The sequence below is a fragment of the Microchirus variegatus genome (assembly GCF_963457635.1).
Source record: "Microchirus variegatus genome assembly, chromosome: 14".
In the NCBI taxonomy this organism is placed as follows: domain Eukaryota; kingdom Metazoa; phylum Chordata; class Actinopteri; order Pleuronectiformes; family Soleidae; genus Microchirus; species Microchirus variegatus.
Genome location: NC_139815.1, coordinates 20,361,278 through 20,388,766, shown reverse-complemented (window position 1 = coordinate 20,388,766; position 27,489 = coordinate 20,361,278). Strand labels below are relative to the sequence as shown.

Sequence of the window (27,489 nt, the reverse complement as noted above, 5' to 3'; positions counted from 1 at the left end):
GTGGCGATTTAATGTTTAAAAAGTCTTCCCCTAAAGCATTTGTGCCATAGAATTTGTATACTATTTAAAAGAAACATGCTATTGTGGAACAAAATCCAGGTACTACCAATGAAGCGACACAAGATGGCGACAGCAGCACAGTGTAGGTCAAGTGACAGCTCTAGCAGCAACGCTGCCCCCTGGCGGCCAGATTTACAGACAGCACAACAACATCATCCACAGCAAGGTGTGTGGTGTGAGATGCCCGAGCTTTTACCTTCACACAAGACCTTCAGCCGTGAGTATCTTCTCGTTGTTAATGTGAATCGCGGGAACCTCGAAAAGCTTCACTGACGCGAGAACTGTCGCGTTCTACGGCAAGCAAACGAAAGCGTGTGTTTGAAGGTTTTCTCTCCGCGGTGTTCTACTGCCCAGATGTGATCCACACAGCTAGCTCACGTTAGCTTAGCCACAAGAACACTCATGTCACTCACTCATGTTTAGCGTTAAGTAATGTGTGACAGTTGAGTTATGGTTATAGCGCTTCTTATATTCAGTAGTAGTTTGTATGACACTTGCTTTAGGATATGTATTCTTTTAGCACAGCATAGCATGGCTTAGCTTAGCTCAGAGGTTAGAGTGCCACTCACGAAAGCAACCTGTCAAGAAGCGTCCTCTTAAAAAAACCCGACTGTGTACCTGAACCGTATCGATAGCAACAAAGCAGCAATCCCTACGTACGTATTTCAAAATTGAGTTAGTTCACATTAATAATAATACATTTAAAATGTTATTGATTCTTTAAAAAGACTGTAAATCATATATGTGACACTGAAAAACGTGAATTAATCAGGTGAAGGTTGTTATGGAGGAAGTGTCAACCACTGTCTGTCATTTTGCTGCATTCATACTTTGACGTGAAATATTTTTGACAATATGTCAAACTTTTTTTTAGTTTTTGTTTCTTCAGATCTGTAGCGTTATTCTGATGGATAAAAATGACAGAAAACACTTAAAATACCATTAATTACTCTAGTGTATTTTTTGCCCATTAAGGCCACACCGATTGCTGCTGAATAATGATTCCCCAAAATTCCAAAATTAAATAATGTATTCCTTCCGTTCTGTAAACTTGAACAATTCCATTGAACCAGACCCAAAACAATTATTCAGTCAAAATGTAACATAACAAACTACAATATTACATTCTAATGTCTTATGTATTCGGTATGCACATGTAAACAGAAGCTGCTCGTCCTTCAGCATGTCTCATTCGGTCCGTGTCATGTGGCCTCTCTCACAGGAGGACAGGGTCTGTTTCTTCCACCTTTGTGTTTGTCCTTTTGGCTGAAAACCTGCCATCTTTCATTATTCATGGCCCACCGTTGAGTAGGGAACAGACAAAAAGAGGTGAGGACAGATGACCCAGTAGAGGGGAAAACCAAACAGTAGATTTAAAAAGAGCATAATATAGAAGTCTTGACACACACACACACACACACACACACACACACACACACACACACACACACACCTGTGCATGTAATCTGGAAGAGGTTCTTGTTTGTCATGGACAGGGACTGCTTATTTTTCTAGAAGGACACCCCTAGTGTGTAGTAATTAGACCCTGGCTTTGTCCTTGGTTCTATTTCCATCTCAAATACACGTTAATATCTAGGAAACCAGAGTTTTAGCTCCACTGGGGTATGACACATATTCTGATGCAAGGTGATTACGTCATCCCATAGGAGACAGCAGGCTCAGTCCCAAGGTATTTTTCTGTGGCTATTTATAGGAATAATTGCAAGTACATAGATAATAAAATGTACACAAACAACCAAATTTGTGCTTTATCCCGGTTTTATTCTTTCCCACGTTGAACTGTGGCTGTCAGGGGAAATGATAAACGGAAAACCAGTAAAAAGCTCCTGTCTACTTGTGTGTTTGTCAAAATATCACCAAAATAAGTGAAAGTTAACTTGTTTTTTGTTACATGTTAAAACATGTCAAATCATGCATACAGCCAGCAAAACTGTGTTTGAGGAGCACTTATTTGCATTATAAAGGTCTTTTTTGGTAACAATAACATTTGTGTTGCATATTTGCAATTTATCAAAATATACCTGAATACCAAGAACAGACCTGAATGCACTTGTGTTTGAATTGGATCGATCCTGAAATGGGTTCTAAAGCAGTTAGTACGATCAGACCGAAAGCTTCAGGCTTTATGTTTGGCAGCAAAATGTAACCACACTTTATTGCACAACACTGGTTTATGCTGTACACTGATTTACCAGTTTGTACGTCTGGACAGTCTGATGCAAACTGCAATAAATCTAGTCCCTGACAGATTAATTTGTGCTTTCAGAGAATGTGTTGATTTAATTCTGTAATAATTGTCGAGGCCACAGTTTCTAGTGTTACAATTTATTTGTTTATTATATCAAAGTAGTGTATATTGCCATGTATTTACTCTTTGTTTTCTACTCTGTCATAAATGCTCCTCATGTCTCTTATGGTTTCTCTTTTCTCTCTGCATCGTTTTGTACTTCACCGGTTAGTGTTTTTTGCACGTTCATGCAAGCTTTTTAAGAACATTTATGAAGAAATGTAATCTTTATCCAATATGCATCAGGTTTACATTTAGTACTGATGTCTTTAGAATCTGTTTGGATGTATTTGATGTCTTTAGTGCTTTGACATCTTTGAATCCAGTTGGTGCTTTGATTTCTTTAGAATCGCTAATTACCATATATATGTTTTTATATACTGTATACACTGTACAGTATATATTAATCTGTTTGTTGTTGTCCAACCATTCTGCTGAAGTAAACATGGTAGAGCTGAAGAGATGGCATTTTCTGTTATCTGTTTAAGCCCCAAGGTTTGTCAGAGAGAGAATCATGCCTAACCCGTTTTGTGTCCCTCCCTTTGAAAGAGGTTTGACTTTATCTGTGTCTCCTATACTTTTAGATCAGTTGTTTGTATCTGTGTGTCTTTTGTCTCAGGGCTCGTTAAACAGCCAGGACTGACATTCAGCCTGAAAGGTCAAACACTGTGAGGGTGGAGTCCAATGGATCATGGTGGTGAGCATATAAAGCTGTAGTGCATAACTTTTTAAATATAAACAAATGTCTGCTTCATTTCAACTATTGTCAAATGAGTTCACACAATACTTATTAACACCAACAGCTCCACATGGCTGTCTCTCTGTTTCTCAGTATAGTGGTGTTTGGCTGTCGCGTTGCTCAGCGACTCTCCCGTGCTGCACAGAGTGATGCATGTTTTTTGCCAGGACTGATGGAGGCAAGGCAGAAGTAGAATGGCTGCATACAGTTCCCATGACGAGATTAAAATAAACATGGACACTCAGTAGGGCTGCACAATAATATTTCATGATTAATATTTTGGCCACGATTAAATTAATGTAATAGTCCATTGTTGAAAATGCACAAGCCTCTAAAAGAACGCTATCAAATCAAGCGTTCCCTGTTTATACTGTATATACTGTAAATATCAAGCCCATACTATTCTGGTAACTGTCATTGGTAAATTCTTTTTTTGCTAGTATCTTTCTATATTGCACTTTCTTGGAAATGTATGTTTATTATTTGTTATCTTTATCTTTACTGTGGGGTGGGAATCACAGGATACCTCACAATATTCTATGGGATACATGGTCCACAATACTAATAATAAAATGATTCTGGGTTAATTCAATAAATTGCAAGAAAATAATATAGCAATGCAGCACAATATCTGGCTAACTGAAGAAAACAAAATGCCAGTTTTTCAAATTATTCACAACATAGAGAACAAAGTGCATCTCTTATTGTAGCTCTCTCTGCCATTATCCCGCTGTAAACTCCCTCTTCTTTGGGCAGGTAATTGCCGCCCAAGTTTCCCTCATTCATTTGAGAGAAGAAGGCATCACGTAGTATAGTCTGGCGATGGAAAATGTACTTTAATTTGTTGGTTAAAATATCGATATTTGCCCTGGCATATGAATTATATTGCTTGAGGAAGGGTGACGATATTTTGACTCCCCCCTAATGTTAAAAGATGAATTTACAACATATAGCAGACCATCCATCCATCCATTCATTTTCTACTGCTTTATCCTCCACAAGAGTGTGTGAGGGGTGCTGTGCCAATCTCAGTTGACATAGGTGGGATAGGCGGGGTATACCATGGACAGTTGCCCAGTCCATCGCAGGGCCATGTAGCAGACCTTTTAAACAAAAATCTAATTTCTTGCACAGCAGAAGGTGAAGAGTGCTCTCTCTCATGCAGGGAGCAGTTGGCAGGGACAAGAAGACATTAATATGAAGTGTTGTGGGCTATTGGATAGTAATAAGGCCAAACCTGAGTGACTGTGTAAATGCTTATTGTAAATGGGCAGCGGTGGAGCTGGCAGTGTTTCAGAAATTACTTTTCATTTCTGATCGAATTCGTGGTGATTTCAACTTTCAATATTTTTTAACCTCCAGGTCAGTTTGAGATAAAGGGCAGAGTGATGTCTCAAGTGCCTGTGGACGGGGTTGACCGCTGTGATAACCTTCCCAACGCTCAATCTGGAAACCTCAACGACACAAAGACGCTCACACAGAACCAGAGCGAGGAGGCGGGAGGGGGCAGGCTCCTCCAAAAAAACTCCTTTAGCAACAATGGGAAGAATGAGGAAGATGACGAGGGTAGGGAAGGATACTCAGAGGAGGAAGACTTTGATGAGATGATGAAAGATGAAGAGGAGGAGGAATCGAGCAGTCTGATCCACTGCCAGTCTCCAGACACTCCCATGACTGATTCTTCATATTCCGAAACTGGTAAGTACATTCATGCTTTATGCAAACATTGAACATTAAACTTATATATATATATATATATATATATATATGTGTAATATATGCATGTTGACATCACACCATGCTGTTGCTTTTTAATGTTTAAAATTCAGATTCTCAAACAAGTATACTATTGAAGTGAGATGATGGTGCCAGATGTGATGTACATAACTACTTTTAATTAACATTGGCTGTTTCATAATTCAGCAACTTTGTTTTAAATATTCTTCAATTTATTTATTTTTTTTTCAAATGAAAACATTGGGTTACATGGAGATAGTTCCCGATGCACCAGTGTAATTAAAGGTTAACACTCAATCAAACTTTGGCTGACTCACTGCACCTTTTGTGCGTTCTTAAGTGGTCAGCAGTTTAGACTGAGGTCAGCGCAACAGGGGGATTCTGATCACATGACTTTAAAACAAAGTGAATAGAGTTGTTCGATGGACACAAAATGTGAAGGCGGAGGAAATGAGTTAAAGGAACTAGACAAAAAAGTGGTTGTCTTTGCCCAGACATTGTAACCTGTAACACAACACCACATGACTTTTTGTGAGACACAAACAAAACCATGTTGTACACAAACACACATGGTTATACTTACACACAAACGGAGAATGTTTTTTGTAAACAAGTAGAGTTTTCCCATCGGCTGTTCTCCATTCATTTTTAAAGTAATACCTGCATGTGTGATTTAACAGGCAGCAAATGTTCATAGCAGAGTCCACTCATTTTATTACCTCTGACAAGGAGGTTATGTTTTCTGCCACCTTTGTCTGTCTGTGAACGGCATAAATAAAATAAAGGACATGTTTGATGTACAGCTGTACTATAGGTTATGGCCTTGGTGGTGATCTGGACACAAATAAGGATGTATTTATTAAACCATTGCTAGCCTTGTGAGGTAGGAGAGTGTGTATCAACACTGTGGGAAATTGAGCAGCCTAAGTGCAGGTTTGTGCTCTCCGAGTGTTTTCCAAAATCTAAAGATTCATTTAATTTATAGTATTACAAAGACATTGCTGTTAATTTAAATTGCTTAACCCGATCTTAGAGCTGCTGTGCATCAATAGCAGAGATGGCTCCTGGCTCCTGACTGGATTTAGTGTTGTGGAATTACTCAAAAAGTACCACCTGACTCCTGAGCCCAGTACACATGTCTGTTCCACTGCAGTAACTGTTTCAGCTGTGTGAAGATAAAAGAGGGAATAAAAAGTATCTGTTTTGTCATGTTATGGTGATTTATTTCTTCCTTTATGGGAGAAGAATATTTGATACATACAGTATATGAAGCCTTTTAGGAACAGTTAAGTTGTTTAAAAAGGGATAACTGACATCCTCCTCTTCCTCTCTTTCGCTCTGTAGGCAGTCTCTTGGAGACTCCATATCCCTTCAGCCCTGGGACCAGTCCAGAGCCCACATCCCCTGTCATTCCAGTGATCAGCCCAGAATCCTCATATCCCATCACTCCGGCGGACTTCAGTCGCAGTGGCGTCAAAATGGACCCTGATGTGTCAGTTGCCTTCACCGCGGGGCCTTTACAGTCTAATCCACTAACTACAACCTCAGACACGGAGGCCACCGGTTCAACGGAGCCGGCGTGTATCACAGAAGCAAAAAGCACAGACTCAGCTGGAGTACACGTTACCTCATCTACAGAGCCTGTTTGCAACCATGAGCCTGACCCTTCACATGTAGGACCTTTCACCTCTGCTGCAGAGACATTCCCAGGCGCAAGTCTCAACACCTCCACCTCTTCCATGGCTGTGTGTGCAACAACAGGGCCTACATCTATTGGGACAGAATCCACCTTCACCACAGGACCTATGTCTTCCTCTTGTTTGTCAGTTTCTACCTGCCCAGCTGGGATTGTTCCAAGCCCTGCTCTACTGGAGGCTCTAGAGCAGTTAGCACAGAGAGGGGATGACTCTCACCTTCCTCATTACCTTCACCAGGTCAGCTGTCACTCAAACACACACACTGCACTACAAGCTGCGTCTCTGCACTCACAACAACGTACAAACTGTTTGTTTTAATGTGTCTCAGAATTGCATTTTTGGCATCATTCTGTCATTAGTCATTGTTTAAAGCCTTGTTTTGGCACAATTCATTAAATCACTGTTATCCACTCAACGCTATCATCAGATCACTTTGGACCCTGGGGCAAGGGTGTCTGCAGGGTATGTGCACTCAAATATGCACACTGCATGGAAATCACATGCTGTCGCGTTTCTTGTTTTGCTCTCTATCGCGCGTACACACACACACACGACTTCAGAGGACATTGCATTGACTTACATTCATTTCCTGGAGACTTACTCTAACCTTAACCAGAATTACTAATGGCCCAATCCTAACCCTGACCCTAACCTTACCCTAACCCTACACTCAATCTTACTTTAAAACATAGCTACACCTTACAATGTAGTCATTTACATTATGGGGACTTGCTTTTTGGCCCCACAAGGAAGACCCCATAATGTGACTGTGTAGACAGTTTTAGGTCCCCACAACATTAGTAATACATGGGCGCACACGCACACACCAAAGCACGCACACACACACACACACACACACACACACACACACACACACACACACACACACCCTGACACACACAGACACACACACAGACACACACACACACACACACACACACACACACACACACACACACACACACACACACACACACACACACACACACACACACACACCCACCCACCCCTGCATGACTGAGCATGTATGTTACAGGGTGTGTGAATATTAACTGTCAACTTGATTTATTTACGCTGTGACCAGGCACACCTGATGCTCATTTACAGTTAGACAGGTGTGTGTAGGAGAAAAAGAAAGAAAGAAAGACAGTGATATGTGCCGAGTGTTATTATTAATAATAATAATAATAATAATAATAATAATAATAATAATAATAAAAATAATAATAATAATACTCATGACACTCAAGGTCACCTCCTTTAGTCAAAAGAGACAACGAGTCCTCTGGTACTTGCACATGTACACATCCGTGCTCAAACAATACAAGTTAGGGAAATGTCATCAGAAATAAAATACAGGTAAATTATCACAACTTATGCATGGGACCCTGCCCCAAATGTTGTCATCCAGTCATCTAGGATAAAGTATCTCCAAACAGAAAACTCCTCTTCTATTCCCTAAGTGTGTCGGGCAACTACAGTGGCCTTTGTATAGCAAAAAAAGATTTTATATGTTCGTCTTCATTTGATCAGAAAGCTTACACTTCTAAATGGAAATACACACATTGTCCACACACTGTCCAACTCTGGAACGTCCTGCTGGAACCGGTGTAGTGTGGAAATTGAAGATAGTGTTACTGACCCTTATCGTTCTTCCGCCATATTGTATTGAATAGAAAACGAAACCAAACTTTCACAGGTCACATATTTTCTCCGATATTCACGAAACTTGACGTACATGAACCTTGGACCAAGCCTCACAAAAGTTACCAGAAGGATTTTTGATTTTCAGAAGCATTTGCCCGTCACAGCCAGACGAAATCTTAATTAAACAAAATACTTTCATAAGAGTTTAAAGGGACAGTTATAATGTCTCATAATCACAAATCTCCTCTGTCATGTGATAGATGTGTAACTGCACTAACTAAACACAATTAAGCTCTTTTATCCCAACTTTTATTTGAACCACATTTTTCTAAAGAGGTGATTCGCACGTCATAGTAGCCTTGACTTCATTAGAAATGTGAGAGCCCTGTGCGCCCTCCTTTCCCCCTCTCACTCGTTCTCACTTTCTCACACACACACACACACACACACACACACACACACACACACACACACACACACACACACACACACACACACACACACACACACACACACACACACACACACACACACACACACACACACACACACACACACACACACACAGACTCTTGTCCTGTGATCAGCTACACTTGCAGAATAGAGGTATTGTGTCGAACCCGGTCTCTCGTTTTTCTTCGTTTATTTTCAATCGTACACGCTTATTTGTTTTGTCGCTCTCCTCTAAATATAGTGGCCTTGCTTTACTTTGGTTTTATGTTTCTGAGATCATATTAAGGCTTTCAGTCACAGTGACTGATTATGCTGTAAAAGTGGGATTAGAGTGACTGTGTTTCAGCCCTGTTTAGAGTTGTTTCTTGATCTCGTGATGGTGTCAGATTCTGCCTGTGTTTGAATGATCTTAATCAGCCATGAATAGAGTTTCAGTCAGGGATTTTAGCCACAAGTCTCCTGAAAGTTTCAATGACATAACTGGTTTTATGTGCTGCGACTTGTTATTTTTTTAACTATCGATTATTTCGGTGGTTTGGTCTGTGAAATGTCAGATGGAAGGACAATTGTTTTCCCAAACCTTAAAAATGATGATGTCCTCAGATCTAGTCTTGTTTTGTCCATAAACCAAACGGAGAAGAGACACCAGAACATAAAAGCTAAAGTCACATCATTTGTTGACAGTTGATTTATTGTCTGATTAATAATCAATTAGCTCTACATGATGTCATAGTTGATAAAAGCACATGTTTAATTAAAATGTCTGATCTTTTTGTCTTTGCAGATTGCTGAGGCATTTGTCCTTCACAGAGACTGTATCCTTATCACTATTCTTACTATGTGTGTGTGTGTGTGTGTGTGTGTGTGTGTGTGTGTTTGAGATTGCTAAATTATTGTAATTTAAGCAAAATATGTCATAGTTGCCATCTCCTGTGTTCTTACCATGCAGCCTCATTCTTGTCCGAACAAGTGTTTTTTCTTTTTTGATTCTGTATTATTTAACACACTCCACCAAACCAGCTGAAGGGATTGCTGCAGTAAAGAAGATTATGTCACATATGACTGCCTTTACACTTATTTAAAAAGCAGATAGAGGTGGAAATATCAGAAAAGAGAAAGTAGAAAAGGAAGAGAACTGATTTTCGGAGAACTGCAGAAGGTGAAACACACTGAGGCAGAGGAAAAAGTAGGGAAGGTAGATGGATTAACATTTATTTCTGTTGACATGTCAGGCAATATTAACACTTCACTGTGTTTCTGCCACACCTGAAAGGTGATGAATGATTGCAGTGAGTAAACAGAAATGACTTCAATTCACTACTCATAAAAGCCATTCATGGGATTAATTTACTCAGTATATTGTTTTGCAAGTTTTTTTCTGAGATAAATTCTGTACGGAAAGTAGGACAAAATACTTGACCCTGATTCGTGAGATTATCAATGCACTTCATAACTCATCACAGTAACAAGGATTAGAGCTAGACCGATATGTTTTTTTAGGGCCGATGCCGATTATTAGTAGTCAAGGAGGCTATAACTGATATTTAGAGCCAATATTAATTTGCAGTAAAAGTGAAAATATTGGTGGCAAAATTTTGAATAATACAAATACCAACACTTAACTTTAATATTTAAATGCCTTTAAGCATATGTTTATGAAACAGCTTTTCAGATTTGCAACATGTTAAAAGTTTTCTAACCCTTAGACAATCTTGTTCTATTCTAACAAACAGTGCCAGAAGCTGACAGACTCAGCGGCGTGTCTGACCATTTAAACAAATAAATAGCTCCATAAAGTTTTCTACAGTAAAGTAAAAGATTTCCCAAATTTCAATCTAACTGAAATGTTATTTTATCTTTTACTTATCTTTGTTTTAAGTTCAAACAAAACATTCAAGGAGTTCCCATGGTCAGCAACATCTCTTATAAAGTTGGCTTAAATTTTAAATAAATAAATAAACAAATACATAAATAAATAGATCTCTTATCAGCTGGGATTTTAAAAAAAAAAGGCAGATCCCGGTATGTGTTAAAATGCTGAATATCGGCGCCGGTAATCGATTATCAAGGATAACATGAATGTAAGTTAACTGACTGAAGCTGATTGAAGCATGCCACATGTTCTTGCTAAAGGAGTTACGGTTGTTGTTGCTGCTACAGCTAATCTCCTCCAGCAGTTGTTTTTTTAAATTAACATTTATAGTTTTGTGGTGTGCCTCTTAGTGAAACTGTCTGTTGTACACAGTAACATACACATTAAGTATGTGAACCACTACACTCACAGCACATCTGGTCATCCATGCGACTGTGTGGTTAAGCAGGAGTTACAGTATAGTTTCAGTCTGAGACACAGTAAAAATTCTAAAGTACAACATAGAGTAGGAGGAGGGGAGGGAAGGGGAATGTTTGAATGGGAAAAGGAAGGAGAGCGAGCACGAGAAAGAACTGGAAATTGTGAGCGGTATTATCAGAGGGAGGAGACGGGAGAGTGGGATGAAAGTAATGAAAGAGTTCAACAGTGGAGAAAGCACGCTTAGTTATGTTATGCATGTATAGAATGTGAGATCGAGGAAGAGAGAGAGAGAGAGAGCATTGGGGCTTTTCAGAGAAGGCTGCTCTTATCCATAAACATGAGGGAAGCACCATCCTGAAGCAATTGCGCTCATTAGATTTCCTCTGCCCCTCCTCTGTTGCTCTTTGTGTTCTTTTGTCTGTCTCAGTTTTTCTTCTTTTACTTTTGATGAGAAACCCGGGTTTTAGAGTAGCTGCAGTTGTAAAGCCAGCAGTTCCGCGTAGAGCCTCTTTTGTGCCGTGTGTTTAAGGTAATGTGTTTCTTAACCTGTGTTGTTCAGACCAGCGAGCCTTATGGTGCATCCAACTAGAGAGGCTCTATCACCAGAGGCTACTGGACAACCTGAATATACTACAGCAGCAGTGGGGTAACCAATCACAACACAAGTACATTAGACAGCGCACACATTTTCAACCAAAGTGAATACTTAACTTTAGTGGTGGGACAAAATATTGATATGGCAAAATATCATTGTCCAGACCTGTGAGATACAGTAGGATTGTCTTCCACATGAGGATTGTGGGGGGGCGCTGGTGCCAATCTCAGCTGACATCGGGCGATAGGCGGGATACACCCTGGATACATAGAGCCAAACAACCATCCACTCTCACCTACGGTCAATTTAAAGTGTCCAATTTGCCTAATCCCCAAATCTGCATGTTTTTGGACTGTGAGAGGAAACCGGAAAACCTGGAGAAAACACACGAACACATGGGGAGAACATGCAGATTCCATACAGACCTTGTTCCAACTTGCAGATCCCCAAATATGCATGTTTTTGGACTGTGAGAGGAAAGCGGAGAACCTGGAGCAAACACACAAACACATGGGGAGAACATGCAGATTCCATACAGACCTTGTTCCAACTTGGTCGCAAACCAGGTTGTATTCTTGCTGCAAATGCTAACAGCTTTATCTTCCACATAAGGGTTGCTACTGACAATCCTAGCTGACAAAGGGTGGTTTTAACATAAAATACTGCACTCTTAAAAGTGTTCTTGTTAATTGGAAGTCAAAAGTCAATTTAAGCCTAAACCCATGTGATAAACTCATTTCTGTACACTGTTTACAGTCTGACAAGCAGCCGATCTTTACTAACAGCTCTCTGCATATGCACACAGACATCATCTGATGCATTTCTGTCAATGTTTTCCACAACCTTTGTTGTCCACACGGGCCAGTTCCCCGTGGACAACCAAAAGCCTGCTCAATACGACTTGTTAAAATAAAACCACAAACCAAAATCTTATCCCACACTTATAGATTTTGCATATTCATATGCGGTATCCACACGTAGAGATTGAGTCATGGTTACTTTATATTTTCCATCAAATTCCAAAATTGCACAGCAGTAAGACTGTGTCATCTGTCTCCGCTCTATTTGATCTTACTAATGTATATTTAATGTTGAACATATAATGTAAATTCCGTCAGGAAATATTGATGATGATGATGTTGTATTTATGTTTTGTGTAGCTTATAATTGAGCTCTGGAAGCTCTTAACAATGTGTTTCTCTCTCAGAGAGCCAGTGTGAAAGGACTTCGTCAGACCTGGCAACACAACATCTGGACTCTCTTTCACATATCTGCCAGACGCACAGTCGGTCAGTGTGCATGCACATCTATATGTTTGTGTACTCTTTGTGTGTACTTGTATCTTTGTGCTTTGAGTGATGCGTCCATGCTTATGATTGCTTTAAAAAATAACTTGCAATGTGTTCTGTGTATATTACTGTTGCTCTGTTGAATTGACCTTAACATAGTTTGAGGTTTTAAACAACAAACCAGTCCAGCTGCTTATAAAGTATTTGTTTGTATTGTCTCTTACCAGAGTCAGACATCAGTTTTTAATCACAGCCACGCCCTAAAGCAGTGGCTCCTTTATTCTATTTTATGCTGTTTTTAAGAAACCTCCAAAACTAGTGACTGATGTCATATTCCTTGCAGGAAAGTGATTATTGATTTGATAAATCAACCAAGAAGTAGACACGTTTCCCTATAGACTTGTATACACACCAGTGGAGTCGCCCCCTGATAGCCATTTAAGAAAATACAGGCTTCAGGCACCACTGCATTGGCGTCACTTCCAGGACCCAGGGAATGCATTCATTTTCACGTCACCCCAGAGAGTTGAAGTGAAGTATTGTTTTTAGTGGCTCTGTGTGTCTGTTTGTCTGTGCTTCCACACTTGCACTTGCCAATATGACCAACAGAGGGTGCCAAAGGCTTGTTGCAGGAATGGGGTGAAGTCTGCCATCTCTGATTGCCTTGTTTTCTCTGTAAGGGAATCTGTGAGATTATTTCTTTTAGTTGTACTTGATGTTTATGATTTGTCGTAGTATTAGTATTTCTTTAAATAAACAAGCTGTTCCATTTGCTGAACCTGTGGCGACATTTGATATAAATTGTTGCAATAATATAGAAAACATTAATTTTAAAACACTAGGATAAATTGACTCCTAATTCATTTCTCTGATGCAAATAATGAGATAATGTGTTTGTGTGTGTGGTATTTTGTCTTTGTACTTGTGTTTGTTACTTTTTTGGGAAGTTTTCTAGCATAAAACTGACCTTGTCAGGACAAGTAGTCCTTATGGAGACCAAAACCTGGTCCCAGGCAGAACTTCATTTGTGTTAAGTTTAGGGCCAGTCTTTGAATTGTGGTTAGTTTAAGGTTAGGATTAAACATGAACTGGTTAAGGTTAAGGTTAGGGACACAGGTTGTTTAATGGAGGTCAGTGCAGTGTGGTCCCCGGTGAACACTGCAGCACTGATAGTCAAAACATATGGTCCTTTGCTGCTGCTGCAGTTTCAGACACTTGAGCCTTTACACTGCTAAGGTTTCACCACAATCACACACACACACACACACACGCACGCACACGTTGTAATAGCTTCGGAAATGTCTTGGTGCTAATATTAGAGTGAAAGAGTAGCAGAGAAGGGTCAAACAACTTTCTCATATTAACCAAAGACTTGACTAGTCTAATTCCGTTTTCTTCTCTTCTTAGGCCAAGTGGTTGTGATGCTGTGGTAAGACAACCCTTATTTTTATTGTATGGTTGAGTGTGTTTGTGTGAGACAGAAAGTAGTTTGTGTCTGTTTTTTAGGCATGTTCAAACTAAGCTGTACAGAGTATGCAAATGTTGTCATATATTTTGTGTGTGTCTGTGAATGCAGTGTTCATCTCTGGACTTTCTGAGACCAACAGAAGAAAGTGATTCACTGCCTTCTTCCCGTACCTCAGGTGAGTTAATGGGACAAGTGAGTGTGACTCGTGATGGTGATTTACATGTTTGTTAAACTTGGCCAACAAACCAAACTCACTAAACAGATAGAATTAACATTCACTTTAACAAAACAGATACGTGCAGTAAACTGTTTGCACGTATATCATGTAATTCTTGCTCTGGGTTTCCCATGTATTTCATATGCAGTTTGTTTGGTTTTAACCTCTATGTATTTTAGTTTTTCTTATAATTGACCTCCACCGAGGAGGTATATGTTTGTTTGTCTGTCTGTTAGCAATATAACTCGAAAAGTCACAGATGGATTTGGATTAAATTTTCAGGAAATGTCAATGGTCCCACAATGGGACCAGGAACAAGTGATTAAATGTTGGGCGCGATCTGTAGACGCTATGACTATTTTAATTGCTATTTTGTAGGTCTGCGCTCTCCGAGTGCTTTTCTAGTTTAATTATGTGTCACTTTTCAAGCTGAAGCACAACATACATATGCTGTCAATTACTTTATTATAGATAAGATTAGAGGGTTGGAGTAGATTGATCAGGAGTCTTTATTGTCATATAAACGGTAAAATTTGTAATAGGTGTAATCTACAATGATATTTTTAGTTTGCTAGCCCTTTATTGGCAGTTTATGCAGTATCTTTATACGTTTCGCTTCAGTAGTTTTGTGGTATCACCTGGGTATTGAACTTCCTCTTTATCAACTAATGAAAATATGCTGTCATTCAATATCAAATTGCTGTATCTAAGATTCATGAATATACTAGGGCTGAAGAATTAATCAAAATGATATCGAAATCGCAATGCAGTCCACTGCAATTTTCAAATCACAGGAGGGGCGATATTTGTTAAAGCCCAAATGTGTGTCAACATTTCATTTTAGATTCATTATTGTCTTGATCTATACACATCTTATTCTACAGACTGAAGAGAACATATTTGTTTCTTACAGATTTGCACAAATATCAGACAGTAATCCTTTAAAATTAGTAAGATTCACCATTCCCTCGCAATTCCTGTCAAAATAATCACAATTATATACTTATTCAAAATCGTTCAACCTTAAAATATACCCTATCAACATTTTGTCATCAATACCCAGCCCTTTTTTTTATAAATAAAAAAAATAATTGTACATTTTTGCACCTGTTAGTACATGGAGTTAGTATGATTTCAGTCTGTGGGGATTAATGTGATCCATTGTTTCAGATGAACCAAAACAGAGTGGAGTTGTATACACAGTATATGTGTTAATTATAAATTATATAAGTATAAGGGTTAATGTATACACAGATATGTGTCACACTGCTTTCCAAACTCACTGACTGAAACATTAGGTCAGGTGCTGCTGTTGTTGTATCAGACACACCAAAATGACAGCAGACTAATCTGAAAGTCTTTTTTAACTGATCTCAGACCAGCATTCCTCTTGAACTATAGCTGGCAATATGAAAACTATTATGTAAAAGGCTGTGAGTGTTTATTAAGACTAGAAAACCACATCGTAAATACAGACTAGACCACACACTGCACCTTCATGGACCAGTGTTGTCTTTGTGAAACAGAATGGCCTTTTAATGCAAGTATTGCGTAGACTTGACTGGTGTGTACAATTTTACTGTAGGAAAATTCAATACAACTTCAGACTCCGTTTTCAAGCAATCATTATGGTAAGGCTTGTGGAAACTCAGATGGGCGCAGCTTTCTGTTTGTCATCCAAGTCGTGCAAGTGTATGATTCACTGAGTAGGAATGATGTAAAGAAAGAAAGTATGGCCCACATGGATTAAATGCGTCACTTCTATTAAACTGCACCAGGCAGGGCAGCATTGCACTCTTTAAATTTAGCTTATTTTTCTTTTTTCTCCTTCTTGATCAAACCCTCTCTCTATTTCTCTTTTTCATCCAGCCCACCAGGTTGACAGAGGGGCAGAGCAGATAGCCAAAGACTCCTCCTCCTGTAGTCAGATCAGTGACTCAGTCATAACCTTTGATAATTTGCCTGATAAGCTCAGTTTCCCTGACGTTTCACATCAGCACAGTGAAAACCCAGAGAGTGAGGTAGAAGAGAGGGATGATCTCTCTGGCTGTCAGCTGACTGAAGAGCAGAGCAGTGACAAGGAGGGAGGAGAGGCAGGGAGAGGGGTGGGTCATACCATTTCAGCCAAAGGCAATGGTCTGCACCCCTCTACAGCTGGAGAAATGGATCAGACCAAGCCCGCAGAGCAGCAGGGAGGAGATTTAGGTCTCGCAGAGGAAAAGGAGGCAAAAAGGGGAGAGGAGCAGGGGGACGTGGAGGAAGCAGCAGAGGCTTTGGAGATGGAAGATGAGGGAGAGGAAGAAGATGAGGAGTGTAAGGGAAGAGACTCTGTGCTTTGTCAGAAAGCTCTCCCCGTGGATACTTTGGTCAGTGGGACAGAGGTGGAGGGACAGCAGCTGCACCAGGAAGCCCGGGATGAAGAGAAACTATATGAGGATAACCAGGTATACTGTATGTTCAAATGTGTTGGCTGCTTTGAAATGATAAAAATACTAATGGTCAAATTATTTTGAAAATGAAGAATAAACCATGATAAATCACAAATCGCAATACACGACAACGGAACCATGATTTCCCAAATGCAAACCTGCTCCCTCCACTGCAGGTGCAGCCTGTTGAGCTCTCATAATAACTTTATTCTTGTTTATAATTTCACAGTAAACACTGTAGATAACTTAATTATTCTTCCTTTTAAAATTATGGCAAGATAAAGATTTTGTGAACACTGGATTTACGACTACCTGCATGTGTCTTTGCAACTGTTTTTGTCCAATCGTTATAGCTATTAATGCCTGCTGTTGTTACTGCTCAACCAAAAACACTTAATGAGCCTAAATACAGTAAATATTTGAAAGTAATTTGTCATTAACTTCATGAATTTGTGAATGAATTATTTGTTTTACACTTTATGCAGTGTTGTTGGTTTCTTAAGTCACTATGGATGTTGCAGCTCATGCTAACCACACACTTCCTGTGTATATTTTGACAAAACTTTCTACAAAATGCATCACTTCCTCTCCTCCTGACTACAGGACCAGTAGAGCACCAACACAACTGTATTTAATTGCATTCTGTTATCGCTGCAGAAGAGCACTGAAACCTGCCTCCATCAGGAGGCCCACCTCACTCAGGAGGCTCATGTCAAGCAGGCAGAGCAGGAGGAAGAAGGAGAGGAAGAGGAGGAGGAGGAGTATGAATATGAAGAAGAGCCAGCTGACATCATCAGAGAAGCTGCTTCACTGGATGACATGGCTAAACTCATCACTGTAGAAGAGGTGAGACAAACCAAATTATAAGAGACATAGACCGAAATGATGTAAATTATAGCACATTCAGTCACTGTGACGACTGATATGAGCTGATGCTAAGAGTATAGGCAACATTCAGCTATCCAGTCTTAATACGTATGTAACAGTTCAAATATCAAATTCAAAATGTGGCTTTAATAACATCTGTAATCTGTTGTCAGTATGATGTGTAGAGAAACAGCTGGTTGTTGAATCTCAGCCCCAGGTGGTTTAATACAAGTCTCTCTGTCCTGAGCTCCTCCCACAAGATGAGCACAGACACATGAACATGCTTCACAGACAAGAGATGATCTGAGGCAAGCTCTCCATCTCTAAAAGGCTCCGCCCATATTGACACGTTTTCTTGTGTTTATTGTCCGACTCTCTCTTTCAGACTATTCAGACTAGATATTCAGAATTACTTTGCAATGTAGGCAGTTCCTGAATGTGTGACCTTTCCATTGAATGGACGTGTACCTGTAACTGCTTTTGTAAAGCAGCCAGTAGGAACTCCCTTTCTCTCACTGAATTGAGATTAGTCAGAGTTTGGTGTCATTCTCTTAAATGCTGGAAACAAAACTTAGAGCAGTTGCAGGAGTCTAGATCTGTCTGAGATCACTTGATTTACGTGATGCTGAGAGGTTATTATGGAATTATTGATCAATAACATCGTAAATATGTTGCCTACTCTTTACGGCTGCTGCCAGTATCTGCTCACCCAGGCCCTTAATAATATATACCACAGTGTCCTGTTGATGAGACCTAATGATATCGTCCATCCCAGATGATAGAATTGTTTTGCAGGCATGAAAGGAAATGTGATATTTCACTCTTCTACTCCACTCTACTTTAAAAATTAGAGCCAGACTAGAAAAGTAGGACGACAGAAAGTGTTGCAGAGTGTGTCATGTGCTTGCAGTGTCAGTATGTAGGAGGATTAGTGTGTTGTTTTTATGATATTATAACCTGGATGTAGATGGATACCTATGTTTACTTTCATCACTGTGTTTAATATTAGGATTAAAAAATATTTGATTTTGATTTATTTGGTAATAATCGTGTGATTGCTTTATTTTTTTTTTATTTTTTTTTTATTTTTTACAGTTAATTCAAATTATGAAGGAGACAGCAGGTACTAAGGTAGAATGGTACACAGAGAAGTAATTTTCTTTCATTTCGATTTATAGAAGTGTGACTCCACCATGATGTTGTATATTGCATTTTGTCCAGCACAATCTTTTTTTTTTTTTTTTCAAAAGTAGAGTGGCTCTTACTGAGAGTATGAGGACTGGCAACCGTGGTCATCGTGTATGACATCAGCTGACATCACTTCTATTTGACTCATAATTTAAAAATGTACATTATGAGGTGTTGACGCGGACCTGTTTGACTGACTTTATAAATCAAATGAGAAGTTGGCCCATTTTCCTTTACACTGACATGCAGGCCAGTTAAGTTGCTTCATGCTTCATGTTTTTCAAGAGATTTTCAGACAGTTTCACATAAGTTTATTAATCAAGAGACTATGTCTATTTTCATAAAGTCTGTGACAGGAGCCCTTTGAGGCTATGCAGTTGTAGCTATTATTGTTAAATGCTACCACTTGGCGAAAGTTAGATTTTATTGTAAGTTGGAATTTAAAAATAGTAGATGACAGCGTCTAATGTGCATAACTCCTATCATAGGGAAGTGGTGTGATCAGGACAAGGTTTGAAGTTCAATACGTCAGACTGTCTGGTGTTTATTACACCACGTGGCTGCTGAAGTGCACCATTGTTGGCCCAGATGAGCAGGTTCATCAGCCCATTGACTTACTTGCTTTTCATACATCTTTGGTGCGGTTATTACTTTGCAGATGTCTCCTGCCTCTGGCCTGGTCTCCATATTGAAGAAGAGGAGTGTGAGTGTGGACACTGTGACTTTGTCTTCACGTTCAGAACCCCAGCAGGAGAAATCCACTGCCAAAAGACGAGTTCGCTTCAAAGTTCCTGAGGACGATGACCAAGGTGTGTACACTGCCATTCAAAAGTTAGGGGTCACCTATACAATTTTGTTTTCCATTAAAACCCACACTTTTTAATGGAAAACATCAAAATAATTGCAAACTGAATAGAAACTATAGTCAAGACATTGACAAAATTAGAAATAATGATTTTTATTCAAAATATTAATTTTGCTCTTCAAACTTTGCTTTCGTCAAAGAACCAGCAAAACTGTTTTCAGCTGTGCTAACTTCATTGCACAAGGGTTTTCAAGGGTTTTCTATTCATCCAATAGCCTTCTAACGCGATTAGCAAACACAATGTACCATTAAGACACTTGAGTGATGGTTGCTGGAAATGGGTCTCTATACACCTATGTACATATTCCACCAAAAACCAGACATTTGTAGCTAGAATAGTCGTGACCCCAAACTTAGATCTCTCCATTTTACATCCAAGTGTAGAAATCATGATTCAAATATTTTGAACAGACACTGGATTGTAACTCATTACTAATCTACTCCCTCTGCTTCTTTCTCTCTGTAGAAGTCGGCAGTAGTGACTCCTGCCTGCTTCTCTTCCTGCTGTGTCTGGTCACTGTAGTGATCAGTGTAGGTGGCACTGCCCTGTACTGTGCTCTGGGTGATGCCCACTCCTCCGTCTGCCAGGACTTCTCCAGAAACGCAGACTTCTACATTGGGCAGATACAGCGCGGAATGGCTCATATCCAGCAGTGGTTCGGCCCCGGGTTGTAGCAGCAGACAGTGAGTTAGCACTGTAGCGCCTCTGCTGGCCTTACTCTTTTCTACTGCAGCTGCCTCTGCTGCTTACTTGGACAATGTTTTTGGGGAGATAATGGTGCCAGAAGGTTCCCTCCTGCTGTTTGGAGTAAGTGGCTTTTTTTTGCTGCCTAATTGTCAAAGGTTTAAGATCAGACACAGTTATCATATATGAGCCTGTTTTTTGGCATTTCTTAATGCACTGTAAATATAATTTTTGGATTCTCAGATACTGAAAGTCATAGATAAGATGTCCCTCAACAATAAGAGCTGAGATTTGTCTAAAAAACGAGTGTCATTTTTTGAAGTAGAGCTGTGTGAGGTACATGTACATAGTCATTATAGTTCAGACTGTGCTCTTGTGTGCTCGAGAATCAGCAAAGGGCAAGTGGGCACAAGCTCATTGATCATGGCTGCAATCACGGGCAGCATAAAAAAAAACATTTAGCCACTAAAATGACTCACCTAATGAAATCTATATATCAGCTTTAGTGTCCTGAAATAGTCTGCTGCTTAACTCAGTGATGGAGGTACCATTAGACCAACATCTTCTGCATTTTCTGAGTCCTATTTATTAGTTTTTGCCAGTTTACTTTACTAACGTCATTTTACTGTCGCAAAAAGTGAAACCGCAACTTGGCATAGGAGGCACAAAAAGCACAATCACCTGAATGTAACACACTGGCTGGTTAAGTACCTCATGCAGCCCTACTACAAAAGATAACTATTCTTTCAAGATTAAAACAAACAAACAAACAAACACTGGTTGCGTAAATCAACCATTAAATCAAGTGAACAAAAGCTGAACTCAGCCGTGGACAGAATATGAGAAAGTAAAAAAAGATGAAATGTATGTATAATGTACAGTAGAGTTTGTTACCTGTGGGGCACAGAGTTGCTCTTGTCCCACATATTGCACAAATGGGACGTGGCCCACCGGTCATTTTACAAACTGCTGCAACCACTGGTGTAGCTTTTATTGTTAATTTTTTTAAAAACTCACAAATGAAAATTTAAAAGAATGAAATGTTAATGTCTTAAACTTTTGAATGAATGTTTGGGCGGGGGGGGGGGGGGGGGGGTCATTGTTAAACTTTGCTTTGTGTAATGTGGAGGGCATTTCTACTGTTGATTTAACAGGTTTTTGTGGGGTTTTTTTTTGTTTTTTTTTCCAAATCTGTGCTGCTCGTGGACAGCAGGAACATCAAAAGTGTCCCATGGGGGAAGGTTACATTGAAGGTTACATTGCAGTGCATGTAACAGCTATGATTTTAAGTATATGTAGCATTGGCGGTGAGCAGTTGCTCAAGAATTCAAGAACACGTTTCAGCCTTTGTTTCCATGTAGCTCTGTGTTCATATGAGAGTCAACCTAAAAGTGAATTTATTTCTATGGCAACCTCCATGTGTTGCGAACACTCCTCCCCTCTGGTATTACTTGATCCGGAATTCACCCGTAATTGAACACTGGCACACTTGCGTTGTATTTCGGAAAACCTGACGTACATTGTGTCACAGGAAGTCAGCATAAAAACAAACTAGCTAACATAGACTGTTAGCTAGTTTGTTTTGTAAACACCTTTACACCTAACAGTCTATGTTAGCTAGTTTGTTTGGGTTTGCTGAGAGGCACACTGTGTAACAATTGTATAGTGAAATATAAACTTAATCTGTCCATGTAATTTGTGAACATGTTTTGTGACGGAGCATTTATTCACAGACGAGACAGAAAACCTAACCTCACGAGCCTAGAGCACCGCCTCCTTTTGGAATTCTGGCTCCTGATTGGATAATGTACTGTGAGACTGCAAATGTTTGTGGGACATAGTTAACTCATAGTTAGAGACATAGTTGTTTGTTAACTCTCATCTCTGGGTGGTTATTTACTAATGTTCCTGTGATGCTAGCTTTTCCATCCAAAGCCCTTTCCACCTAGAATAGCAGTCTTTTCCACTTAAAGGTCAAAGTGTCCAAAGGAGGTTCTCTCTCCGATCACTCGATTAACATTATGCTGGAAGGTTTTTGTGGAATTATTCAGCAACAACAACTAAATTATCTCGCCTACCTCAGCTTTAACCACCACTTTTATAGCAATATCAGGGGCATTTGATATTCCACAAAACCAGACAGTAAATATAACGCAACAAAATCTTCCTCTGTGGCTGTGGTGGCATCCATCGACATATAAGTGCTTTTCTTTGCATTAGACTCTGTGGTGCTGACTCTCTAAATGAAACAGGAACAGGCACAAAACTGTGTAACAGGGGATGTTACGGCCGCTCTCTCAATGTCAACAATGTACTTTCCCCTCTGCACACGTTTGACATGCGTGTCCTGCTGCTGCCATTTGCTGTGTAGCTACTTAACGATAGATCTACAGCGAGCTGACATAGCCGCCACTGGAGACTACGAGCCCAACTAACCGTTTGTAGTTTTCAGTGAGCTTTTCTTAGCTTTGTGTATCATATGCAACATAAACAGGAACAAACTGCACCTCTGTATATATTAGCAGAAGAATGATTTACATGTTGCACATGGAACTGGTACGATTTTTTATTTTTATTTTTTTTTCAAAGAAGAAATTATTGCAATACGTTAACACATGGCTTTATTTTTTTTTTTGGTCTTGCACTAAATGTGGGTTTTACATGATTGAATGCAAAAAATATCCACAAACTGCATTCAAATTTAATGTGAAAAGTCTATCTTTATCTTTATTGTGTCATGATTAGTCTCCTCCTACAGAATTGCAATTCCCGTTACTGTTAAGATAATTTTTTAAATATGCTTAAACTCGTAAGAAAGGCTCTAAACATAGCGTTTCAATGCATCATGAATAGGATATAAACATCTAAAGTGGAAAACAAGAATCTTCTATGTAGCATCATTATTAAATGCTGGCTCCCCCTTGTGGCACTAAAAAATAAATCCCTTTACTGTATGTTGATGAAGTAAACAGCTGTTTCAAGTGAATTAGGGCTGCAATTAATGATTACTTTCACAATCGTTAGTCGCTTGTCACTTGTTAGGTTGGAAATATGTCAGAACATTTGGATCAGTGTTTCTCAAATGTTTTGATTTGTCCACAAACCAAAAATGATTCAGTTTTATTTACTTCTTTGTTATATGGAGCACAGAAACAAGACAATATTCACATTTAAGAAGCCCTAAAAATCGGAGAAACAATTGATTTTCAAAATAGTTGACCATTCATTTAGTAATTGATCAATAATAGAGTAATTGTTTCAGCCCTACATGAAATATTCAGGATGTCCCCCATTAAAGCCACCACAATCAACTTATGAGATATAATTCCATCTCTTTGTTGTACATTTGCTATGCACAGATCAGCTCTGGGTGTGGAATAAATGTAGGTAGAAACAGTTATTCAGTGTACTTCATCAGTACAGCATGGGTTGAGATGTCAGTCCAGGTCTGTCTGCCTGTATGTTTGCTGTTACCACATGTCTTAAACATATGTGTTCAAATCTGCTGACATTTTGAAGTCTTGTGTCCTGTTTATGTCCTGTTTGTTTTCCCTTGTCATTTCTGTGTTGAAGTGGATGCCATAGAAAAGTGCCCTAGAAAAACCACATATCTTGCAAAGGTCACAAAACAAAACAAAGAGTCTCTTAACTATGCATTTTTGCCAGATGAAGATGGAACACAAAGTTTCAAAAATTAAAGTGAGATATGAGGTTTTCCTAGGAAGTAGGAATGGTAGGTTGAGTCTTGTTTTTATTTGCACAAGTCCTCTGGCTGGTTCAGATGACTATCACTCAGAAAACCTCCTATTTAATCTTTTAGATCATTTTACTTATTTATACTGCTAAAAAAAAAAAAAGATTTTGCTTGATTGTTATCATTATACGTCGCATAGGTTTTTCATCTCATATAGCCGTTGCTTGTAAGGAGGCTTTGTCAGGAATTTTCATGTATTATTTTATATAATTGCTGAACACTTTTGTTTCTTGTTGTGAATGTTAATTTTTCTTTTTTTAAATCACGTATTGATTTGGTGAATTCCTGAAGACTGGTCAGTTTGTGCTACAGCTGTCAGTCATGTCCTCTTTGCTCACGGATGGTAAAAGCCTCATGTAACCCCCCCCCCCCAAATGGTTCTTAACAGCATGTCTGAAGCTAATGATTGACAAATGTGTTTTTGTGTGTGAATCAGTGCTGTGTGTCACTGATACCAACTCACTGATAATTGTTTTAGGAATTGTTTAATGGATTTTTCACAAATTTTCCACTGTTCTTATAGAGTGTAATAAGAAAATGATTTCTTTGTCCTGTTATGTCTCCTGTTAAAGCCATTTAAAAAAACATTGTTTGTGAGCCTCCACTCATTTCTGTCTCCAGGGCACCAACACTGACTGACGTGTATGTTGTTGTTCACACATTAAGATGATTTTTTGAATATTTTGAAGCTGACATGAATACTCCTCGCCTCATTATGCTCAGCTGAAAATAAACTGATGAGGGTTGCATGTAGGTCACACTATGAATGTAGTTGTTTTTAGGACAATATTTTTAATTACGTAATAACATAATTGTGGGGTTTCTTTTTAAAGGAAAAGAACATTGTGTCTTCCAAACGGTTGCACAGGTGATGTGTTGTGAACATTTTATCCATTGTTCATGTCGTGTTTGAGATACAGAGAAGATTCCTCTGTGGTCTACAGTGACATTACTCAACCAAAGCAACATGTAGAAGACATTAGGAAAAGACTGACACTTTCACACTATACGGTCACACATTTTATTTATTTATCTATTTATCCATTTATGTATTTATTTTAAAACCGGAAATATGTGTGATTAAGATTAGATAAGAAGCACAAGAGTGCGTTTGGATGATTCTAAGTTGTAGAACAAGTCTGAAGTTTTTTCATGAGATGCATATTTGAAATTGCTTGGAAATGACTTTGCCTGTCTGCTGTTTAACATTACATTTGAGTTATTTGAACAGGCCTGGTTCTAGATAGCTGTGATTGTACGTTTTATAAGACATTGTGTGTTCTTCAGGTCTCTAATATATACGGTACCTAATAGTTGTATGTTTCGAATTAAATCCATTAAATAAAATTATTAATAAATGTATTCAAAAAATTGTATTTTTCAATCATGGGGTGTCAATTGTAAACATCTCGCTGGTATTATGTACAAACATGTACATATAACATACATCCATGATAACATCACATCAAACATTAACTCTAGTTCCCGGAAGTGAGTTTTTTTTAAACAGAACTACACATCCCATAAACCACCGCGAATGATCCCTTCTCTAGCGACAGTTCTTCTTAAATGTAACCGTATTGTCGAACTGAGACACACCTGTAGTTTGTGTCTTATTTGTATGATGTATGTATACAGTATTTCCAGCAAGTTAGAACGCGATACCCGTCTTTATTACAGAGGATTGTGGGTAATGTAGTAGTTCCTAGAGATGACGCAAATAAGAGGCTTTTTAATAAAACTTGTGGCTTCGTAAGAAGAATATAACACCGTCAGTATTATAGTGTATGGTGTATCGACCACGGACATTACAAATCTCTAAGAAGAAAATGTATATATATTTTACTCCCGGAACCACGATGTTGCGAGCTACGTGTTTGTGACGTCACGACGCAGGCCGTGCGTCAATGCGGATGTAAACACTGTTCGGTTTCAAGTGGAGGGAAAAGGCGAATATGGCACCAATGCTGGAGCGTTTTGTGAGCCCGGGGAAAGGCAACGGTCTGCGGGCAACAGTCGGAATCAGGAGAGGACAACTGCTTTACTCCGCAGAGCCGCTGGCGTGTTGTGTGTCCAACAGACTCACGAAGGATGTCTGTCACCGCTGCTTCTCCAGGTGAGACGACAAGCTGTTAGCTAGTCTCGATATGTATTTACGTTTGTGAATTATTTCTTCCTTGTTTGCTTATTAAACAGTTTAATAAGCAAACCCACAAGGACATTCCTCCATTGGGAAAGATACAAAAAGCTTTCATTTATGTGTGTTTTATTAAATATTTATGGCTGAGTTTGAGATACAGTTTAATTCTGACCTGTCGTGTCACATGGGAATTGAAGAAATGTTTAACTTGAACTATGACTAAGTCAGATTTAAATTGGACACATAACAATAATAACAATAATAACAATACAGTACCACACAATGTAACCGCACATGTAAACATGGCTGGCCATAATTTAGGCAATTAATTAAAGATAATCTATAAATACAAACCCTGCACCTGCCGGTTGTGCAAAAACTTTTTAGATAGAAAGTAGTGTAGCGAAAACCAAGCAACCGATTTTCTGCTGCGTCAATGTGTGGGGCCTCATATAGTGAGTCTCCTGTATATGGTAAATGATAAATGGTCTGTATTTATGCTGCTCTACACTACATTTTTTTTGCCATTTACCCATTCAGACCAATTCACTTATCATACATTGCTTTTTTTGTGGAGCACTTTTGCTGTCACACATCTGTCATACCCATTCATATGCTATCAGGACAGCCACCAGGAGCAACTTGGGGTCAAGTGTCAAACCCACAACCTTCAAATTGAAAGACAACCCACTCTACACTGACCCTCAGCCACGTGTGATGCATGTAAAGAAGTGGTTCTAACAAAATTGACCCTGTGGACTGTCGTAATCGACCGTTCTTATGGGCACTAGGCAGTTACCTCCCCTGCCCGCCCTGCTGCATCCCCCCTGGTCTTGTATAGACTTCATACAAAGTTAATGAATGTAAGAGATGAATGTAAGGATACAATTCAGTTCTTACACTGCCCACTAGATGGCAGCATGGCTCTTTTTGATTTCACAGGTGGGGAGAATACTGCAAGTGACACTTCTGAATTTTGAATGTGAGTAAAGCCCAATTTATACTTCTGCGTAAAGTGCTCTGCGTAGGCTACGGAGAGACTCTGCGTCGACGCAGAA

The 27,489-nt window shown here is 39.2% G+C and overlaps 2 protein-coding genes across 2 annotated transcripts in view; both read left to right on the top strand.

The window, feature by feature from the left end:
* Positions 1-123: 123 nt before the first annotated feature.
* cnsta (consortin, connexin sorting protein a) lies at positions 124-21,544 on the top strand (the record flags this gene model as incomplete). The annotated part of the gene is made up of 12 exons (XM_083900589.1): positions 124-277; positions 4,470-4,809; positions 6,193-6,778; positions 9,426-9,456; positions 11,494-11,580; positions 12,737-12,818; positions 14,226-14,247; positions 14,395-14,461; positions 16,373-16,947; positions 17,590-17,778; positions 19,646-19,796; positions 20,319-21,544. The coding sequence occupies 12 exons, from the start codon at positions 124-126 to the stop codon at positions 20,525-20,527; spliced, it is 2,493 nt and encodes an 830-aa protein (XP_083756715.1). The 3' UTR covers positions 20,528-21,544.
* Positions 21,545-26,246: 4,702 nt separating this feature from the next.
* smyd3 (SET and MYND domain containing 3) overlaps positions 26,247-27,489 on the top strand; it is a gene marked incomplete at both ends in the record, with an annotated part of 69,344 nt that continues 68,101 nt past the window's right edge. Inside the window, one exon of the mRNA XM_083900461.1 lies at positions 26,247-26,407. Within this exon, the coding sequence (XP_083756587.1) occupies positions 26,247-26,407 (161 nt within the window). The remainder of the gene's footprint in view (positions 26,408-27,489) is intronic.